Consider the following 21682-nt stretch of genomic DNA (forward strand, 5'->3'; position numbering starts at 1 on the left):
TCAGTTTGGATTCTGTAGAAACACGTTGGAACACGCGAGGCACTATTGACCCTACAACTTATTTTAGAAGATACATTAAGGAAAGGCAAACCTACACTCCTAGCATTTGTAGACTTAGAGAAAGCTTTTGGCAGTGTTGACTGGAATACTCCCTTTCATATTCTGAAGGTGGCAGGGGGGAAATACAGGGAGCGAAAAGCTATTTACTATCTGTACAGAAGCCAGATGGCAGTTACAAGATTTGAGGCTCATGAAAGGAAATCAGTGGTTGAGAAGGGAGTGAGACAGGGTTGTAGCCTAACCCCGATGTTAGTAAATCTGTATACTGAGCAAGCAGTACAGGAAACAAAAGAAAAATTTGGAGTTGGAATTAAAATCTGTGGAGAAGGAATAAAAACTTTAAGGTTTGCTGAGGACACTGTAATTCTGTTAGAGACAGCAAATGACCTGGAAGAGCAATTGAACGGAATGGATAGTGTCTTGAAAGGCAGCTATGAGATGAACATCAACAAGAGTAAAACAAGGATAATGGAATGTAGCTGAATTAAAACAGGTGATGGTGAAGGAATTAGATTAGGAAATGAGACAAAGTAGTAGATGAGTTTTGCTATATGTGCAGCAAAATGATGGTCGAAGTGGAGAGGATTGGCGCCAGTAAGGAAAGTGTTTCTGAAGAAGAGAAATTTGTTAACATTCAGTATAGATTTATGGGGAGCTAGAATGGAAAAAAAATTTTTTTTCACATTTTCGGATTTTTATCTTATTATAAAATTTGCTATTTTCCGAATAAAATGATATATATGGCAAGAAGATTGTCACAAAACTCTAATGTGCTGGCCACGTCCAGAAGAGGATGGGCACCAGGTAGAAGAAGTTGAAACAAAGTTTGAGAGACAAGAAACTTTATGGTGGTAAAACCATAAGAGGCAAGTTGACAGACAAAATGATTGATGAACTGCAGCAGTATTATGGGATGGCCATTAGAAATAATACTGAGGATTTGTTGAAACCGAAGCAGGCAGTATGGGCCAGCTTCTTCCACAGACAGTCAACTGATAAAAACCAGTACACCACCTTTGCCCTCCTGGACCTGATTCATGGTGCAAATTACTGCAATGCCCAGTACTCAAACAGTTCATACAGCCATAAACAGTCCATCCCAGCAACAGTCATGGATATCATAAAACCCATTTACAGAGACCTGGCAAATTCTGAATTACTGAAGAAGGGTCTGCATGGTCAGATTCAAAATCCCAATGAGTCATTCAGTAATCTTATATGGACTTGTTTACCAAAAAATGTTTTTGTCGGAATGAAGACACTAAGTGGGGGTCCATGATGCTATTATTGCTTTTAATGATGGCAACATTGGTAGGGTGAAATTGCTACAGCATATGGGAATTTATCCTGGAGCAAACTGCATCAGAAAACTTGAACGGATAGTCAAGGTTCACATTGAGAAAGCAGAGTATGCAGTACAGTTGGCCACTAAGGAGTTCAGAAAGAAGAAAAGACGGAAAAACTTGGAAAAAGGTCAAGAGGATGATACGCAGTATGGTGCAGGGTGCTTTTGAGTGACTAATAGTAAAAAATTAAGCATATATTAAGTGTGTTACAGTCTTTTTGAAACTTTAGAAGCCTTTCCTGAAAATTTATATTTTCTGTTGCAATTTTCCCTAAATCTCAGAAACCACTTCGAGCAGAGTATTCAAATTTTCATGAAGTAATAACATACATATCCTGAGTCTACTGAACTAAAAGAAGAACATAATGTTAACTATAATTAAAATTATTTAAGATAACGTACAAAAAGTACACAAAATTTTAACTGTATAATTAAAAAATTGTATTTCCGAAACCAGTGGCTGAAATGAAATTATTGTACTTCAGTAGACTCAGAACACACAGTTTAATGTCCTGTAAATGTTTCATGTCAATGTCTACAGTAGTTCCCAAAATACAGGGAAGCCATGTCAGGATAGGGCATTCCAACTCCCCTTAAGGGTCAGGAAGTCATTTTCAAAAGTATTTGTATGGAGTGTAGCCATGCACGGAAGTGAGGCATGGATGATAAACAGTATAGACAAGAAGAGCATAGAAGCTTTTGAAATGTGGTACTACAGAAGAATGCTGAAGATTAGATGGGTACATCACATAACTAATGAGGAGGTACTGAACAGAATTGGGGAGAAGAGAAATGTGTGGTACAACCTGACTAAAAGAAAGGATTGGTTGGTAGGACACATTTTGAGGCATCAAGGAATCACCAATTTAGTACTGGAGGGAAGCGTGCGGGGTAAAAATCGTATAGGGAGACCAAGGGATGAATACAGTAAGCAGATTCAGAAGGATGTAGGTTGCAGTAGTTACTTGGAGATGAACGGGCTTGCACAGGATAGATTAGCATGGAGAGCTGCATCAGACCAGTCTTTGGACTGAAGACTATAACAACAACAGCAACAAGCTTCTGAGTGTTCTTCCAAACTGTTGTTTCCATTGTTGCAAAAAGTGGAAACAACAACTTGGCACAACACCTGGAAAGACACCATTAAAAAAGGTAATTGCTTTTTCATCAGTACATGTACTATCACCATTTATAAAAGTTGTAAACCTACCAAATTCAGCCTCTTTATCATTGTTCAGTACATCTGGCGTGAGTTGTTTCATTCTATTGGAAAGTCGTCTACTTGACTTTCTTCCATCAGCAGCTGTGCTATTTACCTGAAAGTAAGAATATATAATATATTGCATTCCTAGACAACAATTAGGTTTTAATTACTTCAGGTCCTAAACAGAATAAATAAACAAAGGAATTTTCTTTGGAGCTGTAATGAGACTGTCACATATTTACTTAAAGAAAGAAATTATGTATCTAGCGCATAACATATCGGAAAACTTCTGACTATTTATTCTGCAGGAAATGCAGATTCAATTCACAAAATTTACAAGTAACATCAATGTACGTAGTTCCATAGCCATAACTTTTTTCTGTGTGCTGGCAATCTAAACTACCTCGTGTTTCATGAACGTATAATAAGAACTTTAGTGTCATGTGGGTCTACCAAAAAAAGCAATTTAATATTGGGACAAATGTTACTTCGGGTTGGTTGTATTCAGAACAGAGAAGTGGAGGAGATGTGCAGTGTGGTGAGAGAGACTCATGAAGTGGACACAAAAGAATGTCTCAGACATCAAAAGAAATCTCAAATGACACTGAGGGAAGTTCTGAATAAGCAGAATACAGATCCATTTGAATTAAACCAAATCATTACTAGACTATTTATTTCAGCTACATTAGTTGTGTTTGCATCAGTGATATTAATGATCTAGTTTTTTGTCCAATGATTAACAACAATGCTCTACAAAATACTTTGCATTATTTAGAAAAGCATTATCAGTGGATATCCAAACAGTTTCTGCTTCATATAAATATTGTCGAATTAATACTATAACTTAGGATACTTTGTTAACTGCACCAACTAGTAACAGTTTACCAACTCCTCACGTTTTTTAATGTAAGATGAGATTTTATTCTAATGGAACACTGAAAAGATGCATTTGCCAGTGTAAGAACACCTTTACTTCATAAAATAGTCAATCTCCATAGCTGAGCGGTCAGCATGGATGGCTGCCATGTGAAGGACCTGGGTTCGATTCCCAGTACTACCAAGGAACTCTACCATCACACCCACTCTTATTATCTCTCTTCTTTTCCGACACTCCCTTGCGGCTGCACATAGCTGCCCTATCCTTTCTCCATCTCGTTCCTGCACACTCCCCAGCAGCACTGCCCTGTCCGCCAGCCCTACCCTACCATTCCTTCCCCTCCCCATCCCAGCTTCCTCCTTACCCCCACCCAGTCGCCACTCCCATCGTGCACTGGTGCTGCTACTCGCAGTGCGGCTACAGTTGCCTGAGACTGTAGTCATGGCTGTGCAAGTTGCATTTGCGCACACAGATCTTTATTTGTGCTAATCTTTGTTCTGCCTATCTGGGACTCGGCATTTCCACTGTATGATGAGTGGCAATTTCCTTTCCATAATATTGTTACATTCCATCCTGGACTTTCCACTGTTTAACTTTGATTTTTAGGAAGACATTACAAAGTGGTAATGGTGGCCATTACACTGTCTTGCAATTTTTGTTTGGTCAGTGATTAAGCCAATAAAAATGATTGTATATCCCAAAATGCTAACCGAGTTTTTAGGACTACTAATGAGAAACTGCCTGCCAGTAGAATATATAAACACATAAGAAGTTAGGAAACAATATTCACCTTTTACCTTTCATTTCTCCTTCAACTTTCCAGCCTCTATTTACATGCAAAAAACCTGCCATAGTAGGACTGGCATCCTGTGCACTCTAATAAACTTTTTCTGTACTACAGGCTTGAAACAAAAAAGGGGAAGAAATAAAAATTATGAATATGGCCTTTTAATTCACTAAAGGACGCTAATTTCTATGAAACTTACTGGCAGATTAAAAGTGAATGCCAATCACGACTTGAACTTAGGAACCCTGCCTTTTGCAAGCAATTGCTCTACCGGTTGAGCTACCCAAGCAAAACTCAAGGCCAGTTCTCACAGATTTACTTTTGTCAGTACCTCATCTCCTACCTTCCAGACTTCGCAGAAGTTCTCCTGCCTGGGTAACTCAGTCAGTAGACGACATGCCCATGAAAGGCAAAGGTCCCGAGTTTGTGTCTTAGTGTAGTACACAGTTCTAATCTGTCAGGAAGTTTTATATCAGTACACACACTGTCACAGAGTGAAAATTTCATTCCGGAAACCCCATTTTTTATGTCTGTCTATTTGAACTGTATACAGTGTCTGACGCTCAGTTGTACAACTTATCATTTCAGAGTATACAATAACATTTATGGCTCAACTGTTTGGGCAAGCGGGACAAAAAGGAGAAGAAAATTTACACACTGGAAACTGCCTGTACATTCTACAGCTGAAGTTTCAGAACACACAGAAAAATCGTGTATTGTTAAAGCTGATATCGAACAGCCCCTGGGGAGATTTGGAAACCAGAAATAGAAAGTTTAGTGAAGACTGCAATGATTTGCCCACACTATTCTCTCTGTTAATTCCCTATAAAATAATTAGCACTGACTGAAAAACCTATTCTAAGTTGGCCAAAATGCATCTAAAATGACACTGTGGACGGAGATCAAGAAATACATAGTTCCAAGTCACTAGATATTGAGCGAGAATGAGAAATACAATGAAAAAAGATGACTAATTACAAGGTTCATAGCATATGAAGTTTATGTGCAGGAATAGAATGAAAATTAAAAACTGATACTGTTCGTAAGAATGTTGTTGACTGTACAGTTTATTCCTTTCCATTATAACATATCCTTAACATAAATCTTTTTGTAAAATAGACTGAGCTGCACTGTAGATCAGAAGTCACAAAAACCAGATACTGCATGTGTTGTATCTGTAACATTTTATGACCACTTTATCCTAAATCATTTAACTCTGGAGCAAACTTAATACCAGCTTTACTTTGTAGATTGTTATTGTGTTTTGTTGTTGTCATTTCTGTTTTTTCAGTCTGAAGCCTGGTTTGACAGCGCTCTCCATGCTAATATATCCTATACAACCCTCTCCATCTCTGTAATACTACTGCTAACTAAATCCATTAGAACCCGCTTACTGTAGTGAATCTCTAGTCTCATAATTTTTAACCTGAACATTTCCCTGCACACACACACACACACACACACACACACACACACACACACACACACAAGCAGACATTTGTCTGCTTGTGTCCGTGCATGTGCGGATGGACACGTGTGTGTGTGTGTGTGTGTGTGTGTGTGTGTGTGTGTGTGTGTGTGTGTGTGTGTGCGCGCGCGCCCCCCCAAGGGGGGGACGGACGGGATTGCGCTCGCGCACACACGCACACATGCGCACACACACGTGTCCATCCGCACATGCAGACAAATGTCTGCTTGTGTCTGTGTATGTGCGGATGGATGTGTGTGTGCGCGCGCGCGCGCGAGAGTGTGTTCCTGTCCTTTTTTCCCCCTAGGGTGGGTCTTTCCGCTCCCGGGATTGGGGTGGCTCCTTGCCCTCTCCCTTGGAACCCGCATCCTTTCGTCTTTCCCTCTGCTTCCCTCTTTCCTGATGAAGCAACTGTTTGTTGCGAAAGCTTGAATTTTGTGTGTACGTTTGTGTTTGTTTGTGTGTCTATCGACCATATAATAGAGGGAAACATTCCAAGTGGGAAAAATATATCTAAAAACACAGATGATGTGACTTACTGAACGAAAGTGCTGGCAGGTAGATAGACACACAAACAAACAAACACAAACATACACACGAAATTCAAGCTTCGCAACAAACTGTTTCCTCATCAGGAAAGAGGGAAGGAGACAGAAAGACGTCTCCTTCCCTCTTTCCTGATGAGGCAACAGTTTGTTGCGAAAGCTTGAATTTCGTGTGTACGTTTGTGTGTCTATCGACCTGCCAGCACTTTCGTTCGGTAAGTCACATCATCTGTGTTTATATATATATATATATATGGTTTGGAAACAATGTCCTTTCAATTTGCTTTTAAGTTTGGGAAATAGGAAAAAGTCTGCTGGGGCTATGTCCAGAGTATATGGTGGATGGTGCACAACAGGAATGTGATCAGAATGAGACTTTTACTCTGCAGCGGAGGGTGCACTGATATGAAACTTCCTGGCAGATTAAAACTGTGTGCCGGACCGAGACTCCAACTCGGGACCTTAGCCTTTCACGGGCAAGTGCTCTACCATCTGAGCCACCCAAGCATGACTCACGCCCCATCCTAACAGCTTTACTTCTGCCAGTACCTCATCTACTACCTTCCAAACTTCACAGAAGCTCTCCTGAGAACCTTGTGGAACTAGCACTCCTAAAAGAAAGGATATCGGCGGAGACATGGCTTAGACACAGCCTCGGGGATGTTTCCAGAACGAGACTTTCACTCTGCAGCGGAGTGTGCGCTGATATGAAACTTCTGCAAGGTTCGCAGGAGAGCTTCCGTAAAGTTTGGAAGGTAGGAGACAAGGTACTGGCAGAAGTAAAGCTGTGAGGATGGGGCGCGAGTCATGCTTGGGTAGCTCAGATGGTAGAGCACTTGCCCGCGAAAGGCAAAGGTCCTGAGTTCGAGTCTCGGTACAGCACACAGTTTTAATCTGCCAGGAAGTTTCAGGAATGTGATGTTTTGCTAGATAACTGTGTACTAAGAGTGAGGTGTGCGCTAGTGCAATGTCGAGATGCTATATCCAAGTCCTGCTTTTCCCACAATTCAGGCTTCTTCCGTGCACAGAATCCCTCATGTGCATTAGGATTTGTTAGCAACTTCCCGAACAATTAAATGACTATTTCCACAAATCACAGCACAAACTCTCTCGACATGGTCATGATCTGTTGATGTGGAAGGTTGTCTGGGCTTGGGATCACCACCAACTGACATTTCACCACTCATAGTGCTGCATGCAACACATACAGTCTCCTCCACATATGCTTGCCTAAGAAAGTTTTCCCAAGTTTGTCGCAAGACTACACACACACACACACACACACACACACACACACACACCCCATCATGAGAATAAATGGAGGACCACCAAAGCAGAAATTTGTACAAAGAACATGGCCACATTCATTGTAATTAGGTATAAGTGCAACACAACCAGTAGCGCTCACACCCATTCCCATGATCCGTCCCCCTAAGTCCAACGCGCCCTCTGTGGAGGATGAAATAGTACTGCCACATGTTTGATGTTCAGATGTGTGTGAAATCTTATGGGACTTAACTGCTAAGGTCATCAGTCCCTAAGCTGACACACTACTTAACCTAAATTATCCTAAGGACAAGCACACACACCCATGCCCGAGGGAGGACTCAAACCTCCACCAGGACCAGCCGCACAGTCTTTGACTGCAGTGCCCTAGACCGCTTGGCTAATCCTGCGCGCCCCACATACATATGTTTGGCCTTTTGGAAGTATGCACATGCATCACTGCAGTCAGACATATAAAAGACCTAATGAATATGCTGCTTAACCCATGACATACAATGAGGGGTATACCCATCATCATGCTCTCGCGCATTTACATACAATGAAGGGTACACCCTTCATTGTGTAGTCACATTTAGTTGTGTTTAGTTTAGGTGGCATGTTAATATATGGCAGCAGCTGAGTCCGCCTTTGAATCGACCGGAAATGCTCAATTGCGGCTAATTATTATGACGCAAAGTTGGCATGTTCTTGTAGATTCAGTAGCTAACATGGCCGATTCATACGAAATCCAAACCGAAAGAGTATGTCTATTTCTTGAAGAAAGTGATTTGAGTGATTCTGATGGTGAAATAGATTATGGAAACAGTGACAGCACATGCTCAGTAGCGAGTGACACCAGTGGTTGTATTGACAAGGAAAATTTTCCCCTCCACAATTGAGTCGCTGTAGCGAAGCCGGCAACGGGTACATCGACAGTTACTGATGAGTGGAACTGGGATAATGTTTGCAATAACCCTTACATTACCAAGAGCAGCTCTGAGGGCAAGATAGACGTTACTATTCCCTAGGCCAAAACCCATCACACTTGCATGTAACTACGCAGTTTTTGGCACTTAAGTTCTGCGAGTCGGTGGTCAAGGAATACAAATTATTTGTTATTTGCCGCTGAAACATGTGCAGGAGCAACTGTACATGTGGAACGGAGGAGAATGGTTGACGTAGCACACTGCTTTCCTGTGACAGTATATGAGATGAAGGCCTACTTTGCACTCTGCATATTTACGTCTCAAAGAAAGAAACCTTCTGTACAAGATAATTGGTAAAAGTGAAAAATAATACAGACTCTTATTTTCAGTAAAACCATGTGTTTTTGGATATTCAAGGCTGTCTCAAGGTATCTTTGTTTTGCTACTGATTCTGCAGTTATGCAGCATGATAAACTGAGGAAGATCAGACCAGTTATTACTCGTCTTCTTGACATATTTTAGAGGATGTACATGCCTGGAAAAAATGTTGGTAATAATGAGAGTCTGATGAAGCTCATAGGCAGATTTTCATGTGTCCAATACAACCCTTCAAAGAGGGCAAGATTTGGTTTGAAAATATATGACGTATGCTCAGCTAACAATGGATACTGTTACAATTTTAAAATTTACGCAGGTCTTGAGGCAGAAAAAGTATCCAAAACCTTAACAAGTGAGAGACTTGTTACGAATGCGTGTGAGGTTTTACTGGATGAATAGAGAACAATATACATGGACAATTGGTATAGTTCTCCCAACTTGTTTCTAAAGCTATTGAAGAGGAAGACCTACACAGTTGGAACTTTTAACATTATGTGATTGCCTTATCATTTTAAATCATTCACTAATCGAGCAGTCGCTCGGCAATAGCTACAGTTAGCAAATAATGTTGCGGGAATGTAAAAGGTGAACGACCTGTGACGTAACTTGTTTATTGTCGAAGCGCCGTCAGAGATGCTGTGAGTTATTGACTTTGAAAACCGCGGCGCGAAAAATGGACAGAAGAAGAACACTTTTTTACACTTTTTTTTTTGATGTACGAGATATTCTCGATGAACAGTTACTCATTCTTCTCTTGTCTCCTGTAACGTGTGTCGGACGCGCATGTCTTGCCGCCGTATTATTATTGTTAAAAATAATATTGTTCTAGTGTAAAGTAAATGTGTAATACTAAAAGTGCCTAGCAGTAGATTTATTGTGCGACGTGTATGTGAAAACGTCAAAGGAATTGTTTTCATTACGAGAAGTGCCAGTCAAAACGGCATCCATGTTAAATCCTTCATTGCAGTATAAGTTCGTCTATTAATTGCCATAAATTCAGATTTAAATGGAACTGGTGTATGGACTATTTATTTAATATAGAATCTATGTCTCACTCCTTCATGAAGTTATTTAATTTTCTTTATGTTTCTGCCAAATAGAGAGTTCACAGTCACGAATTCTTTCGTCGAAATCGGACGGAAGTTGTATGCGGCGAAATATTTTCTCCGCGCCATATTCTACTGGTAAATGCATGATAAACTACGGTCCCTCAGGAAATTCATGTTGAGCTATCCAAAAATAATTATATTTTGAATAGGCATTTACTCTCTTCCGCAATGCAACTTCCGACTGATCAGACGATCCAACAAGAAACAGCCGCACACGGTCGGCGTTCGCAAATATGTTTCCACCGCTGATTATAGCTATATGTTACAGCACAAAAGTAAACATATTGTTATAATTAGTGGCTACGAACAGGGACATTTATAACTGTATGTTTATGTATACACATTACGTAAACATATCGTTATAATCTGTAAGACCAAACAGGAAGAACATGCCACCACAGTTCAAGAACTCAAAGCTGAAAAAAGGCGAACTGGCTTTTGCATCGGCAAAAACTTCTCGCTGTAAACTGGATTGACAAAAACCCAGTTCACACCCTGTCAACCATTCAAGATCGACCTGATTATGAAAGCACAGCAAAAAAATGGGGAGACTAAGCTGAAACTTAAGTGTATCAACAATTATACGAAAGGAATGGGCGGAGTTGCTGCACACAACCAACACATAGCATCATACCTTCTTACAAAAGATATGTGAGGGCAAATAAAAAGATATAAAAATGTTAAACGTGGCAGTTCTTAATGCAAGTACAGTACGGTATATGATGAACTCCAGTAAAAGAACGAGGTTCACAGATTTTCATCTTAGCCTGGCAGAACGAATTCTGAAAAATATCAGACTTCCTGATTACAGGATTCACAGATGCCCAAGCCAAGGAACAAACCCATGAAGACTACAAGAAAGGCACTGGGGACATTTTCCCACAAAAATATCCCCAGCTGACAAGAAAGCAGCACTGTGTAGAAGATGTAAGGTCTGTTACGACAGAGGATATTGCGGAGAATCCTGCTTTGACTGCGAAAAGTGCAAGATTTGTCAACATGTGGATAAGTGTTTTAAGCTTTATCACACTAAGACAAACTATATATGATTATATTTCACAATGCGATAGAGAATTACAATAAATACACTGCTGCTGCTCTAATATAGCTTACATCATGTTGCTGTAAAAACAGGGCAAGATCACTGAAAAATAAGTGTACTGCTGTGTCACAATGCCAATAAAAAAGTTACACAACATGAACAACTGAGAACTTTGAAGAAAGAGAAATTATGTAGCAACACAAACTGTTACACATAAGTAACAAAATAAAATCATTGTAATTTATGTAATCTTCAACACTAACAAATAAGGAGAGGCCGTTGCTGTTAATCATTTCTGTGCAAATGACAGTTGACAGACAGAATATCTGAGCTGTGAAAGCTCCTAGGCTTCCCTGGCTTCCCTGTCAAGAGGGAACCTCTCCCCTCGAGCCTTGACGCTAAGCCCCAGTGCTTCAGGTGCCTGGGTGAAGGCCACATGGCAAGGCATTGCTTTACTGCTAGAAGGTGTGTGAAATTCTCTGATGAGCATGACAGTTGCACTTCCGACAGGTGCTGAGAAGAAATGCTGACATGCACCCACTGTGAATGGCCTCTTGTTGCCAACATGCAAGACTATCTGATTCTCACAGGCTGCAACCGGACCAAAAGTAGGATGGCAGCCTCAGCCTGTAAGTTGCACTGTCTGGCAAATCCAAAGCCAGCACGGCACAATTAAGAATTGGTGTTAAGCAGGAGAGTGCAGGAAACTTTGCCAAAGCCTCAGAAGATGCAGCGCAGGAACGATGAGATGCATGTCATAGTGCATGACGCCATTGGCATGGCAACTGCGGCCTTCAAAACTGTTATGGCAGCAGCTGGGAATGCAGCACTCTCTGTCATAGCTGCAGAGATGGAGGAGACCTGCCATCAGTTATGACAACTACGTGGAGCACTTTGACATAACCTGCATGCACAATCAGAAGAGCCTGCCCCTGCCACTGCCCCATCCTCGGAGTGGAATCAAGGGGAGGGGAGGGGAGGGCATAACCCAGCAGGAGACACCAGCCTTCGCCTTCACCACCTAACCAATCAGGCCAATGAAGAAGATGATGATGATGGCTGCCACAACTGTTGCACTGTGGTCAACATCCAGCAGAGGTAGCAAGACGAGACTGACAAAATCCACAGCAGCATCCTTCAGCACATCGAACAATCAACTGAGGTGCCGTCTCACACGGAGGGTGAGCCATGCTGGCAGAACCCAACCACTACTTGGCATAGCCTAGATGGGGCAACAAAGAAGTAGGAGCACAGCCAACCTAAGGCCTATCGTTGTGCCATTGACGTGGTAATACATAACAACAGTAGGGATCCCTCACACTAAGGTGCGCGTCATATATCTTGGCGGCCGAGTTTAGGTTCGTTCTGCGCATTTGACGTCACAAATCACAGTCAGCCAATGAACAGAGAACGACGTTGCCAGATCTCGACTGCAGTGCAGAGCACGGACGAGTGTCTTCAATTTTAGAAACGTTCAGTCATAAATGAGGTAATTGAACAAAAGCAATGTCTTGATAGCAGACTTTCTTTTATAGAAAGTTTGGAAAAAGCATTCTTTACACCAATTGCTTCATATTCTATTAATTAATTAAACCAAACAAACAATAAGCCTCCTAATTCAGGCGATAGCAAGGAAAGGTGTTTGTATCTGTCTCACGAACCGCTTTTTTGCAATAAAGAACAGCGGTAATTGTTTATTTCCTATTGTACTTCGACGCAACGTGAGTAATTCATAGTCATCCCAACAGTGTTTGTTGGTATTTTGCAAACGTTTAGATGCCAGAAATGAGTAGCTGCGTTGGCGTAGTGGTTAAGGTGTTGGGCTGCTAATCGGAAGATTCTGAGTTCAAGGCTTGTTGCATACCAAATATTTTATTTACTTAAAAACAATAGCGAAGTGTCTTACTTAGTGAATTTTATTCGTTTGAATGTAATGTTTTGAAATTTCCTGTGCTTTATTATAATCATAATAAGTTTTCAGTTTTTGTAATTTTCTCCTCCAATATTTCTTTTCACAGCAATTAAAAACAACGAAAAGGCACACATACAATATTCATGTTATCCGTTTTGTTTGTATATCGCCTCTTCCGCAGTCGCTGTTTTACTATTCATATTGAGATATATTCTTTTGCGGCATTATTAAAAGTATTATTTAGAGCAGAATTTTGGCTTGTACGTTGCCGAGCTATTTGATTGTCTGACGGAATTCTTTGCTTCGCTGCTTTGGCAACATCATATTCAATGGTTTCGTCGACTGATCTATGTTTTGGCAAGTATTTGCTGTCCGTTGTGACAAAAACAAAATGTTTGCGCACTGTGCCTCACTGGCAATATATTTTAGTTTTATGTTTTATTACGTCCAAAATTCAGTTTTGTGTACTTCGCCAACTTCGTTTTAATCAGAACGTTTTAGAAAAAAGCGAAATGACTCTGGTATAAAGAAAGTTTTGTTACAGTTGCTAAAGATAGAATATTTCCCAATTTATAAACACTGTTTATGTTATAAAGGGTGTTCATTTTATGGGGACATTGAAATCTCTTGAAAACGACACGCAGAGCCAAAAGAAATCCTAATGAAAATTAGTTCCTCCCGGAAGGGGACATACAATTATAACAAATTTGACTACAAATTCGTCGAATTTGGTATCATTGGATGTCCCCCTCTGAGACAAAAAAAATTTAGTTATAAATTTGTTTGATCCGATGTGTAGATTTGGGGATATTCCAATGTCTCCAATTAAAATGAACACTCTGTATAGTTGGAACCATGAACGACTGCGGTCGATTTAAGGCTCGTTCTACGCACCTGACGTCACGTATCCGCTGACAGCCAATGAGTGTTCAGTAGTTTTCTGAACGGTCTGCTGGGAATGTCTTGGCGACTGCGAGTGTTAAATGTGATTGTAGTTATTCTTTGGTGAATTTTTATCGCATTTGTTGCAAGTTGTCATGGCTGATAATGGTGGTAAGCGACAAACTCTCCATAAACAGGCGAGGGACATAATTTACCGGATTCACGCTTTTTTCAAGCGCGAAGCAGAAAACGGTGGACCTATCACGGATGTCGCCAGATCTCAGGAACGCACTGCAGAAGCGACAGGCGTTAGCTTGAGAACCGTTCAGCGGATTGCCAATGAAGGAAAGTTATCTACGGAGACCTGTGGAAGCCCACTTTTCAGATCGCCAGGGAAATATCGCACTCGTGAGAGGACTGTAACTAATTCAGATAATTTCGACAAAGATGTTCTAAGACGAGAAGTGCTCAACATGTACAACACAGGCGAATTTCCTACTGTAAAAAAAATCACTGTGAAAATGCGTGAAACCATAAATTTTAAAGGTAGCATGACTTCAATGAATAGAATACTTAAAAACATTGGATTCAAATATGTACATACAAATGACGGAAGAAAGTTTTTAATGGAACGTAGTGATATCGCTGCTTCAAGGGCACAGTTTTTAAGACGTATTATTGAAGTAAGAAAATCCGGGAATAAGAACATTTTTTTCTTGGACGAAACATGGGTGAACCAAAATCACACAAGGAAAGCGTGTTGGAAAATGAGTGATGGTTCGGGTGGGTTTAAAGTACCAGTTGGTAAAGGTGGACGAATAATTGTGCTTCACGCTGGTTCTGCTTCTGGATTCATTCCAGAAAGCAAATTAGTGTTCCGGGCAAAAAAGAGAAATTCAGGGGATTATCATTCCGAAATGAACTCCGAGACATTTAAATTGTGGTTTAGGAATCAGTTTCTCCCTTACTTGCCTGCAAACTCGGTGATTGTAATGGACAATGCGAGTTATCACTCTGTTGTTGTTGACAAGACACCCACAACAAGTACAAAAAAAGCCGATATCATGTTATGGCTTGCAAGTAAAAATATTCCACATACTGCCAACCAAACTAGTGCTGAAATGTTGAATCTTGTAGTGCTTCATAAGCCTCGCACAAAAGTTTATGAAATCGATTGTATTGCACAGGAACATGGACACACAGTTTTGCGTTTGCCACCGTACCATTGCCAATACAATCCGATAGAGTTAATTTGGGCACAAGTGAAAGGGTATGTCGCAGAACGAAACGTGACATTTAAAATCGCCGATACAGAAAGGCTTCTGCACGAAGCACTTGACAGAATTACTTCTTCAGCATGGGCTGAATGTGTTCGGCATGCACAAAGGCTACAGGAGGAGGACATGGACAGGGAAATTGTAATTGACAATCTGCTTGAACCCATCGTCATAACTCTAAGACCTGATGATTCGGACTGCGACACTGACTACAGCGATGCAGAAGACTATCGCAGCGATTGACAACAATGAAGGGTAAGGCACATACACAATAATACTCATGTTCTCTTTCTTGTTTTTGTTCCACAGTTGCAATTTTACCAATGGTATTGAAATATATTCCTCTTCTGCAACTGTAATAAGCGTCTTATTTAGACCAGACGCGTTTTTCTCTTTTGAAGCATCTTCATTGGACAGCATTTTGTCTCCTCCATTGCCAAGTCACCTTTCGTAGTTTTGTGCTGAGGTAACACAATATTCAACGTTTGTGTCGGCCGATCAGTGTTTTAGCAAATAAATGCTTTTTGTGTGTGCCACACACAAAAATTATATTTGACATAGCTCAGAGCACTGATACACAGTATATTCAAGTCCTAATGTTTTTGTAAGTCCACAGTTTTGTTTAACGTATTTTGTGTACTTCCTTTTGATTGATTGAAGTGCTTTAAAATAAAGTCAAACGCGCCCGGTGTAAATAAAACTTTTATTACAGTCGCGAAAGACGGAATATTTCTCAATATTACATACGACACCAATCTGGTACTTAAATTAAATGAGATGTTGTTATACAGTAAATTTTATATGAAATTTAGGTATCTTGTCCACATTTCATTCTCAACATTGTGGTAACTACAATCAAACATACGGAAAGTATACGCTATGAACTTTACCTCTGCAAACTCTTCAAAATTTCGTGCAATGGTTTACTACATTTAATGCTGCAATATAACTGCGTTGAAAATCGAAACAAAATTAAGTCATTTATGGGGGGAAGGTATCAGTCAAGAAGATGTGTCAAAATCAAATTTTTGGGCCAAATAGTTTTTGTGAAATCGAATGATAAGTGTGTCAAAGCAGTCGGAACACTATGTGTCTGCACAGGCGAGCAGTGCAGTGGTTACAAAATCGCGCACGGCGTGGAATGCGGGGAGCACGTCTCTGTAGCAGCGAAAGGTTTAATGCGGCCGTGGTGGCTTTACTTCATAAACTGCGCGCTCCCCCCTAAACGTAAGTTTGAGAACTACACTGCTACGGCGCTGCTTCTCTTGGCGCGTACAACTGGCAACGCTGCAGTCTCCCGCGTCTGGGCAGGCATGCGCGAGCCGCCAAGATAAATGAATTGAACTATAGTTCATGACCCTGCCACTTTAATTTGAACTGACAGATTTTTGAAAGCAGAGGCAATGACGATGGTATTGAGCTGCAGGATACCTGCTACTAACATAACCCTACCCTTGCATGATATGTTGCAGATAGCAAGCAGGTTTGGTACTGCCTTTACAACCTGTCCTGACTGCTGTATGGGTTTTTTCTTCCATGGCATTTTTTCACCCTCTGCCCTTACCCCACTATTTCTTTGAATTTTTCTGTCAACTAACCTTTCCTGAAGGGCCCATATTCATGGGTAATCTTACCCAGACATATGGAACATCACAGATCAACATTCTGTGAACTCTATGACTGAATTATGGCTCTTTGCCGAGGTGACAGTAGAACTTTTTGTGATAGTCACCATGCTAGTGCAGACATGGAAGGCCTCGACTCATGTTTTTTTGTTTTATTTTCTTAGAAAAAAGCAATCAAGGTCAAAAATTGATTCCATACATTTTTGGGAACTTTCAAGTTAAAATTATACACAAAAGTTTTATATGATGTTAACTACACGTAATAAATAAAAAAAAACTGTGACACATTTCAACATGACACAAAGTACCGTTTGAGCGCAGATCAAGGTCAGGCTCGCAGTTCAGAGCACGAAATGTTAGATCCTTTAATCAGTTAGCTGGGTTACAAACTTTAAAACTTGGTAGGTTGAAGTTAGATATAGTGGGTATTAATGAAGTGCAGCGGCAGGAAGAATAGGACTTATGGTAAGGAAGTACAGAAATGGCAACACAAAATCAAAGAGGGATCATCCTGGAGCAGGTCTAATAATTATATTATTATTTAACATTATTATTGTTATTGTTATTTCCTTCACTTTCTCAGACGTTAAGTCCGGTTAAAAATGGAGTGACGCGGACCTTGATCAAGCGTCACTTCCTTTTAACTGTACGGTATATGTTATATTGCATTTAGGAACTTTCGGGTAATTGAACATGTATCAATAATTACGGATTTCTGTAGTTGTATATATATGTTTGGATGTAGCTGTATTGCATTGATGTACTGGTGGATATTGTGTGGTATGACTCCTGTAGTTGATAGTATAATTGGTATGATGTCAACTTTATCCTGATGCCACATGTCTTTGACTTCCTCAGCCAGTTGGATGTATTTTTCAATTTTTTTCTCCTGTTTTCTTTTGTATATTTGTTGTATTGGGTATGGATATTTCGATTAGTTGTGTTAATTTCTTCTTTTTATTGGTGAGTATGATGTCAGGTTTGTTATGTGGCGTTGTTTTATCTGTTATAATGGTTCTGTTCCAGTATAATTTGTATTCATCATTCTCCAGTACATTTTGTGGTGTATACTTGTATGTAGGAACGTGTTGTTTTAAAAGTTTATGTTGTAAGGCAAGCTGTTGATGTATTATTTTTGCGACATTGTCATGTCTTCTGGGGTATTCTGTATTTGCTAGTATTGTACATCCGCTTGTGATGTGACCTACTATTTCTATTTGTTGTTTGCAAAGTCTGCATTTATCTGTTGTGGTATTGGGATCTTTAATAATATGCTTGCTGTAGTATCTGGTGTTCATTGTTTGATCCCGTATTGCAATCATTAATCCTTCCGTCTCACTGTATATATTGCCTTTTCTTAGCTATGTGTTGGATGCGTCTTGATCGATGTGTGGCTGTGTTAGATGATACGGGTGCTTGCCATGTAGTGTTTTCTTTTTCCAATTTACTTTCTTCGTATCTGTTGATGTTATGTGATCTAAAGGGTTGTAGAAGTGGTTATGAAATTGCAATGGTGTAGCCGATGTATTTACATGAGTGATTGCTTTGTGTATTTTGCTAGTTTCTGCTCGTTCTATAAAGAATTTTCTTAAATTGTCTACCTGTCCATAATTTAGGTTTTTTTATGTCGATAAATCCCCTTCCTTTCTGCTTAATGTGAATCTTTCTGTTGCTGAATGTATGTGATGTATTCTATATTTGTGGCATTGTGATCGTGTAAGTATATTGAGTGCTTCTAGGTCTGTGTTACTCCATTTCACTACTCCAAACGAGTAGGTCATTATTGGTATAGCATAAGTATTTATAGCTGTTATCTTGTTTCTTGCTGTCAGTTCTGTTTTCAGTATTTTTGTTAGTCTTTGTCTATATTTTTCTTTTAGTTCTTGTTTAATATTTGTATTATCTATTCCTATTTTTTGTCTGTATCCTAGATATTTTTAGGCATCTGTTTTTTCCATCGCTTATATGCAGTCGCTGTGGTTATCCAATATGTAATCTTCTTGTTTAGTGTTTTTCCCTTGACTGTACTATTTTTCTTACATTTGTCTGTTCCAAAAGCCGTATTTATATCATTGCTGAATATTTCAGTTATCTTTAGTAATTGGTTGAGTTGTTGATTTGTTGCTGACAGTAGTTTTAGATCATCCATGTATAGCAAATGTGTGATTTTGTGTTGGTATGTTCCAGTAATATGGTATCCATAATTTGTATTGTTTAGCATGTTGGATAGTGGGTTCAGAGCAAGGCAGAACCAGAAAGGACTTAATGAGTCTCCTTGGTATATTCCACGATTAATCTGTATTGGCTGTGATGTGATATTATTTGAATTTGTTTGGATATTAAGTGTGGTTTACCAATTTTTCATTACTATGTTTAGGGACTGTATCAATTTAGGATCTACTTTGTATATTTCCAATATTTGTAGTAACCATGAGTGGGGTACACTATCAAAAGCTTTTTGGTAATCAATGTATGCGTAGTGTAGCGACCTTCGTTTAGTTTTAGCTTGATATGTCACCTCTGCATCTATTATCAGTTGCTCTTTACATCCTCATGCTCCTTTGCAACAGTCTTTTTGTTCTTCATTTATAATTTTGTTCTGTGTTGTATGTGTCATTAATTTCTGTGTAATGACTTAAGTTAATATTTTGCATATTGTTGGTAGGCAGTTGGTAGGCATGTTGTGGGGCGATATTTTGCTGGGTTTGCTGTGTCTGCTTGATCTTTAGGTTTCAGATAAGTTATTCCGTGTGTAAGTGTATCAGGGAATGTGTATGGGTCTGCAATGTAACTGTTAAATAATTTAGTTAGATGTGAATGTGTTGAGGTGAACTACTTTAGCCATAAATTTGCTATTTTATCTCAAACTTCTGGCTAAAGAAGTTATTATTATTATTATTTCTTTCTGGTCTCAGACGTTATGTCTGGTTAAAAATGGAAGGTGACGCGGACCTTGATCAAGCGTGACTTCCTTTTAACTGTATGGTATATGTTACATTGCATTTAGGAACTTTCGGGTAGTTGAACAAGTGTCAATAATTACAGATTTCTGTAATTCTGGGTATCTGGTAATAAATGTTGTGTATACTTGTGATCTGTATCCAGTTGTGTTGGTTCCTAGGTTTGTTGCTTGGTAATAACAGAACATGAGGTGTCAATTAACTTCATCTGACCATCTCATCCTCTGTCTTTGTTTTCCTTCTAGGGTGGTTGCAGGAAGCATATCCTGCAAAACACCTCTATTTGGATTTGAATCATTTTCCAGTTGGGTAGCAGTGTCGTTACCATTGTGGGCGGGCATAGGGTTCAAGCGTCGTCCCCGACCATGACGGCGCTTGTCCGAGGCTTCTTTAGTTCTGTCCTGAACCAACTAATCACACTAAAAGGGGGGTTAGCCCTATTAGTGGTTTGTTCTTTTCATCGCCTTTTACGACTGGCAGAACATACCGGAGGCCTATTCTTTTCCCGGGCCTCCACGGGAATTATTATTATTATTATTATTCTGAACAGCATGACAGTGAATGTATTATTTTAGCCATTACAGACACAAAGCCAATATCACCACAGCAGTACAAGTTTATATGCTTAGTAGATATGTAGATGAAGAATTTGAAGGAATACATGTTGCAAGTTGAGATAAAAGATATTGCTCAGATAGTCAAATGAGATGAAAATTTAATTATTGTAACAGTTCCATAATAGGGAGAGAGAGAAAAACAGTACTAGAACATGATTTGAATAAAATGAATAAATGGGAAAGCCGACTGGTAAAATTTTGCACACAGCATACCTAGATCACTGAAAACACTTGGTTTCAGAATCATCAAAGAAACTTGTATATGTTGAAGAGACTTTGAGAAATCTTAAGATTTCAAATAGATAACATAATGGCATGGCAGATTTTGAAACTAGATTTTTATAATACAGAACATTTCCAGAGGTGGACATGGATACCGACCATACTTCAATGGTTATGAATTTCAGATTAAATATGAATAAGTTAAAGAATGGTGAGTATTTAAGGGCAAGGCCTGACAAACCAGGAAGGAATACAACAGAAGACAAATGGGTAGACTTGAGAGATGAAACAATGATTAGAAACGGGGATCAAATAGGAAATAAAAAAGAAATGAGACCCAATAGAAACTGTATACTAAGACAAGATATTGAATAAGGAGGGAACATGAAAATGTAGCTAATGTAACAGGCAAAAAAGGGAACACAGAAGAATAAAAAATGTGACTTCACAGAAAGAGCAAAAAGGCTAAGAAGAAGAAGAAGAAGATGATGATGATGACGAAAAGTCAGCATGAAATCTCACGGGTGAGGACGAAGGCTGTCTGCACATGCGGTGCAGTTTATAACTTACTAAAGTCTGCTGCCCTTCCCCACCAGTTTAGGGACAAAAAGGCTAAGCAGGAATGGCCAAACGAATGTAAAGCTGTTCACAACTCTTTAAAATATTCCGAGGTATTACACAGTAGATTGACAAATTTAATGTAGAAACCTATTGTTTAGAACATCTTCAACAAGGGCTGTAGCTTTTTTAAATGTTCGATGCTCACCCTGGCTCGCTACTGATGTAAGCGAGCCAGAATGTGTACCAGATATTCAAAAATTCTATAAACCCTTTCTGAAGCTGTCCTCCTCAACTGGGGAGGAACGTTGGGCTTCAACAATAAATTCATCTGACCATGGCATAATAGATCAGAATATTTTAATATGAGAGACACTTCTGACTGTGAAACTTTTAGTTTTATAATTAAAGCTGTTCAAGCATGACCGAGAAACAAAAACGTCGCCTATAGGGAAATTAAACAGACATTTGGAGAAGAGAGAAACATCTGTACAAATATCAGCTCAGATGGAGAGCCAGTACTACGAAGAAGTGGTCTCCAGGGATGGAATTGACTTTTTGAAACCACCTATACAGCCGAGTACTACACTGCCCGTAAGCGCGCGCGCGCACACACACACAC

The 21682-nt window shown here is 39.7% G+C and overlaps 1 protein-coding gene across 1 annotated transcript in view; it reads right to left on the reverse strand.

The window, feature by feature from the left end:
• LOC124606749 (disks large-associated protein 5-like) overlaps positions 1-21682 on the reverse strand; it is a 168092-nt gene that overhangs the window by 35790 nt on the left and 110620 nt on the right. The window contains exon 9 of the mRNA XM_047138795.1: positions 2616-2721. Within this exon, the coding sequence (XP_046994751.1) occupies positions 2616-2721 (106 nt within the window). The remainder of the gene's footprint in view (positions 1-2615; positions 2722-21682) is intronic.

Source organism: Schistocerca americana, chromosome 3 (genome assembly GCF_021461395.2).
Source record: "Schistocerca americana isolate TAMUIC-IGC-003095 chromosome 3, iqSchAmer2.1, whole genome shotgun sequence".
Classification (NCBI taxonomy): domain Eukaryota; kingdom Metazoa; phylum Arthropoda; class Insecta; order Orthoptera; family Acrididae; genus Schistocerca; species Schistocerca americana.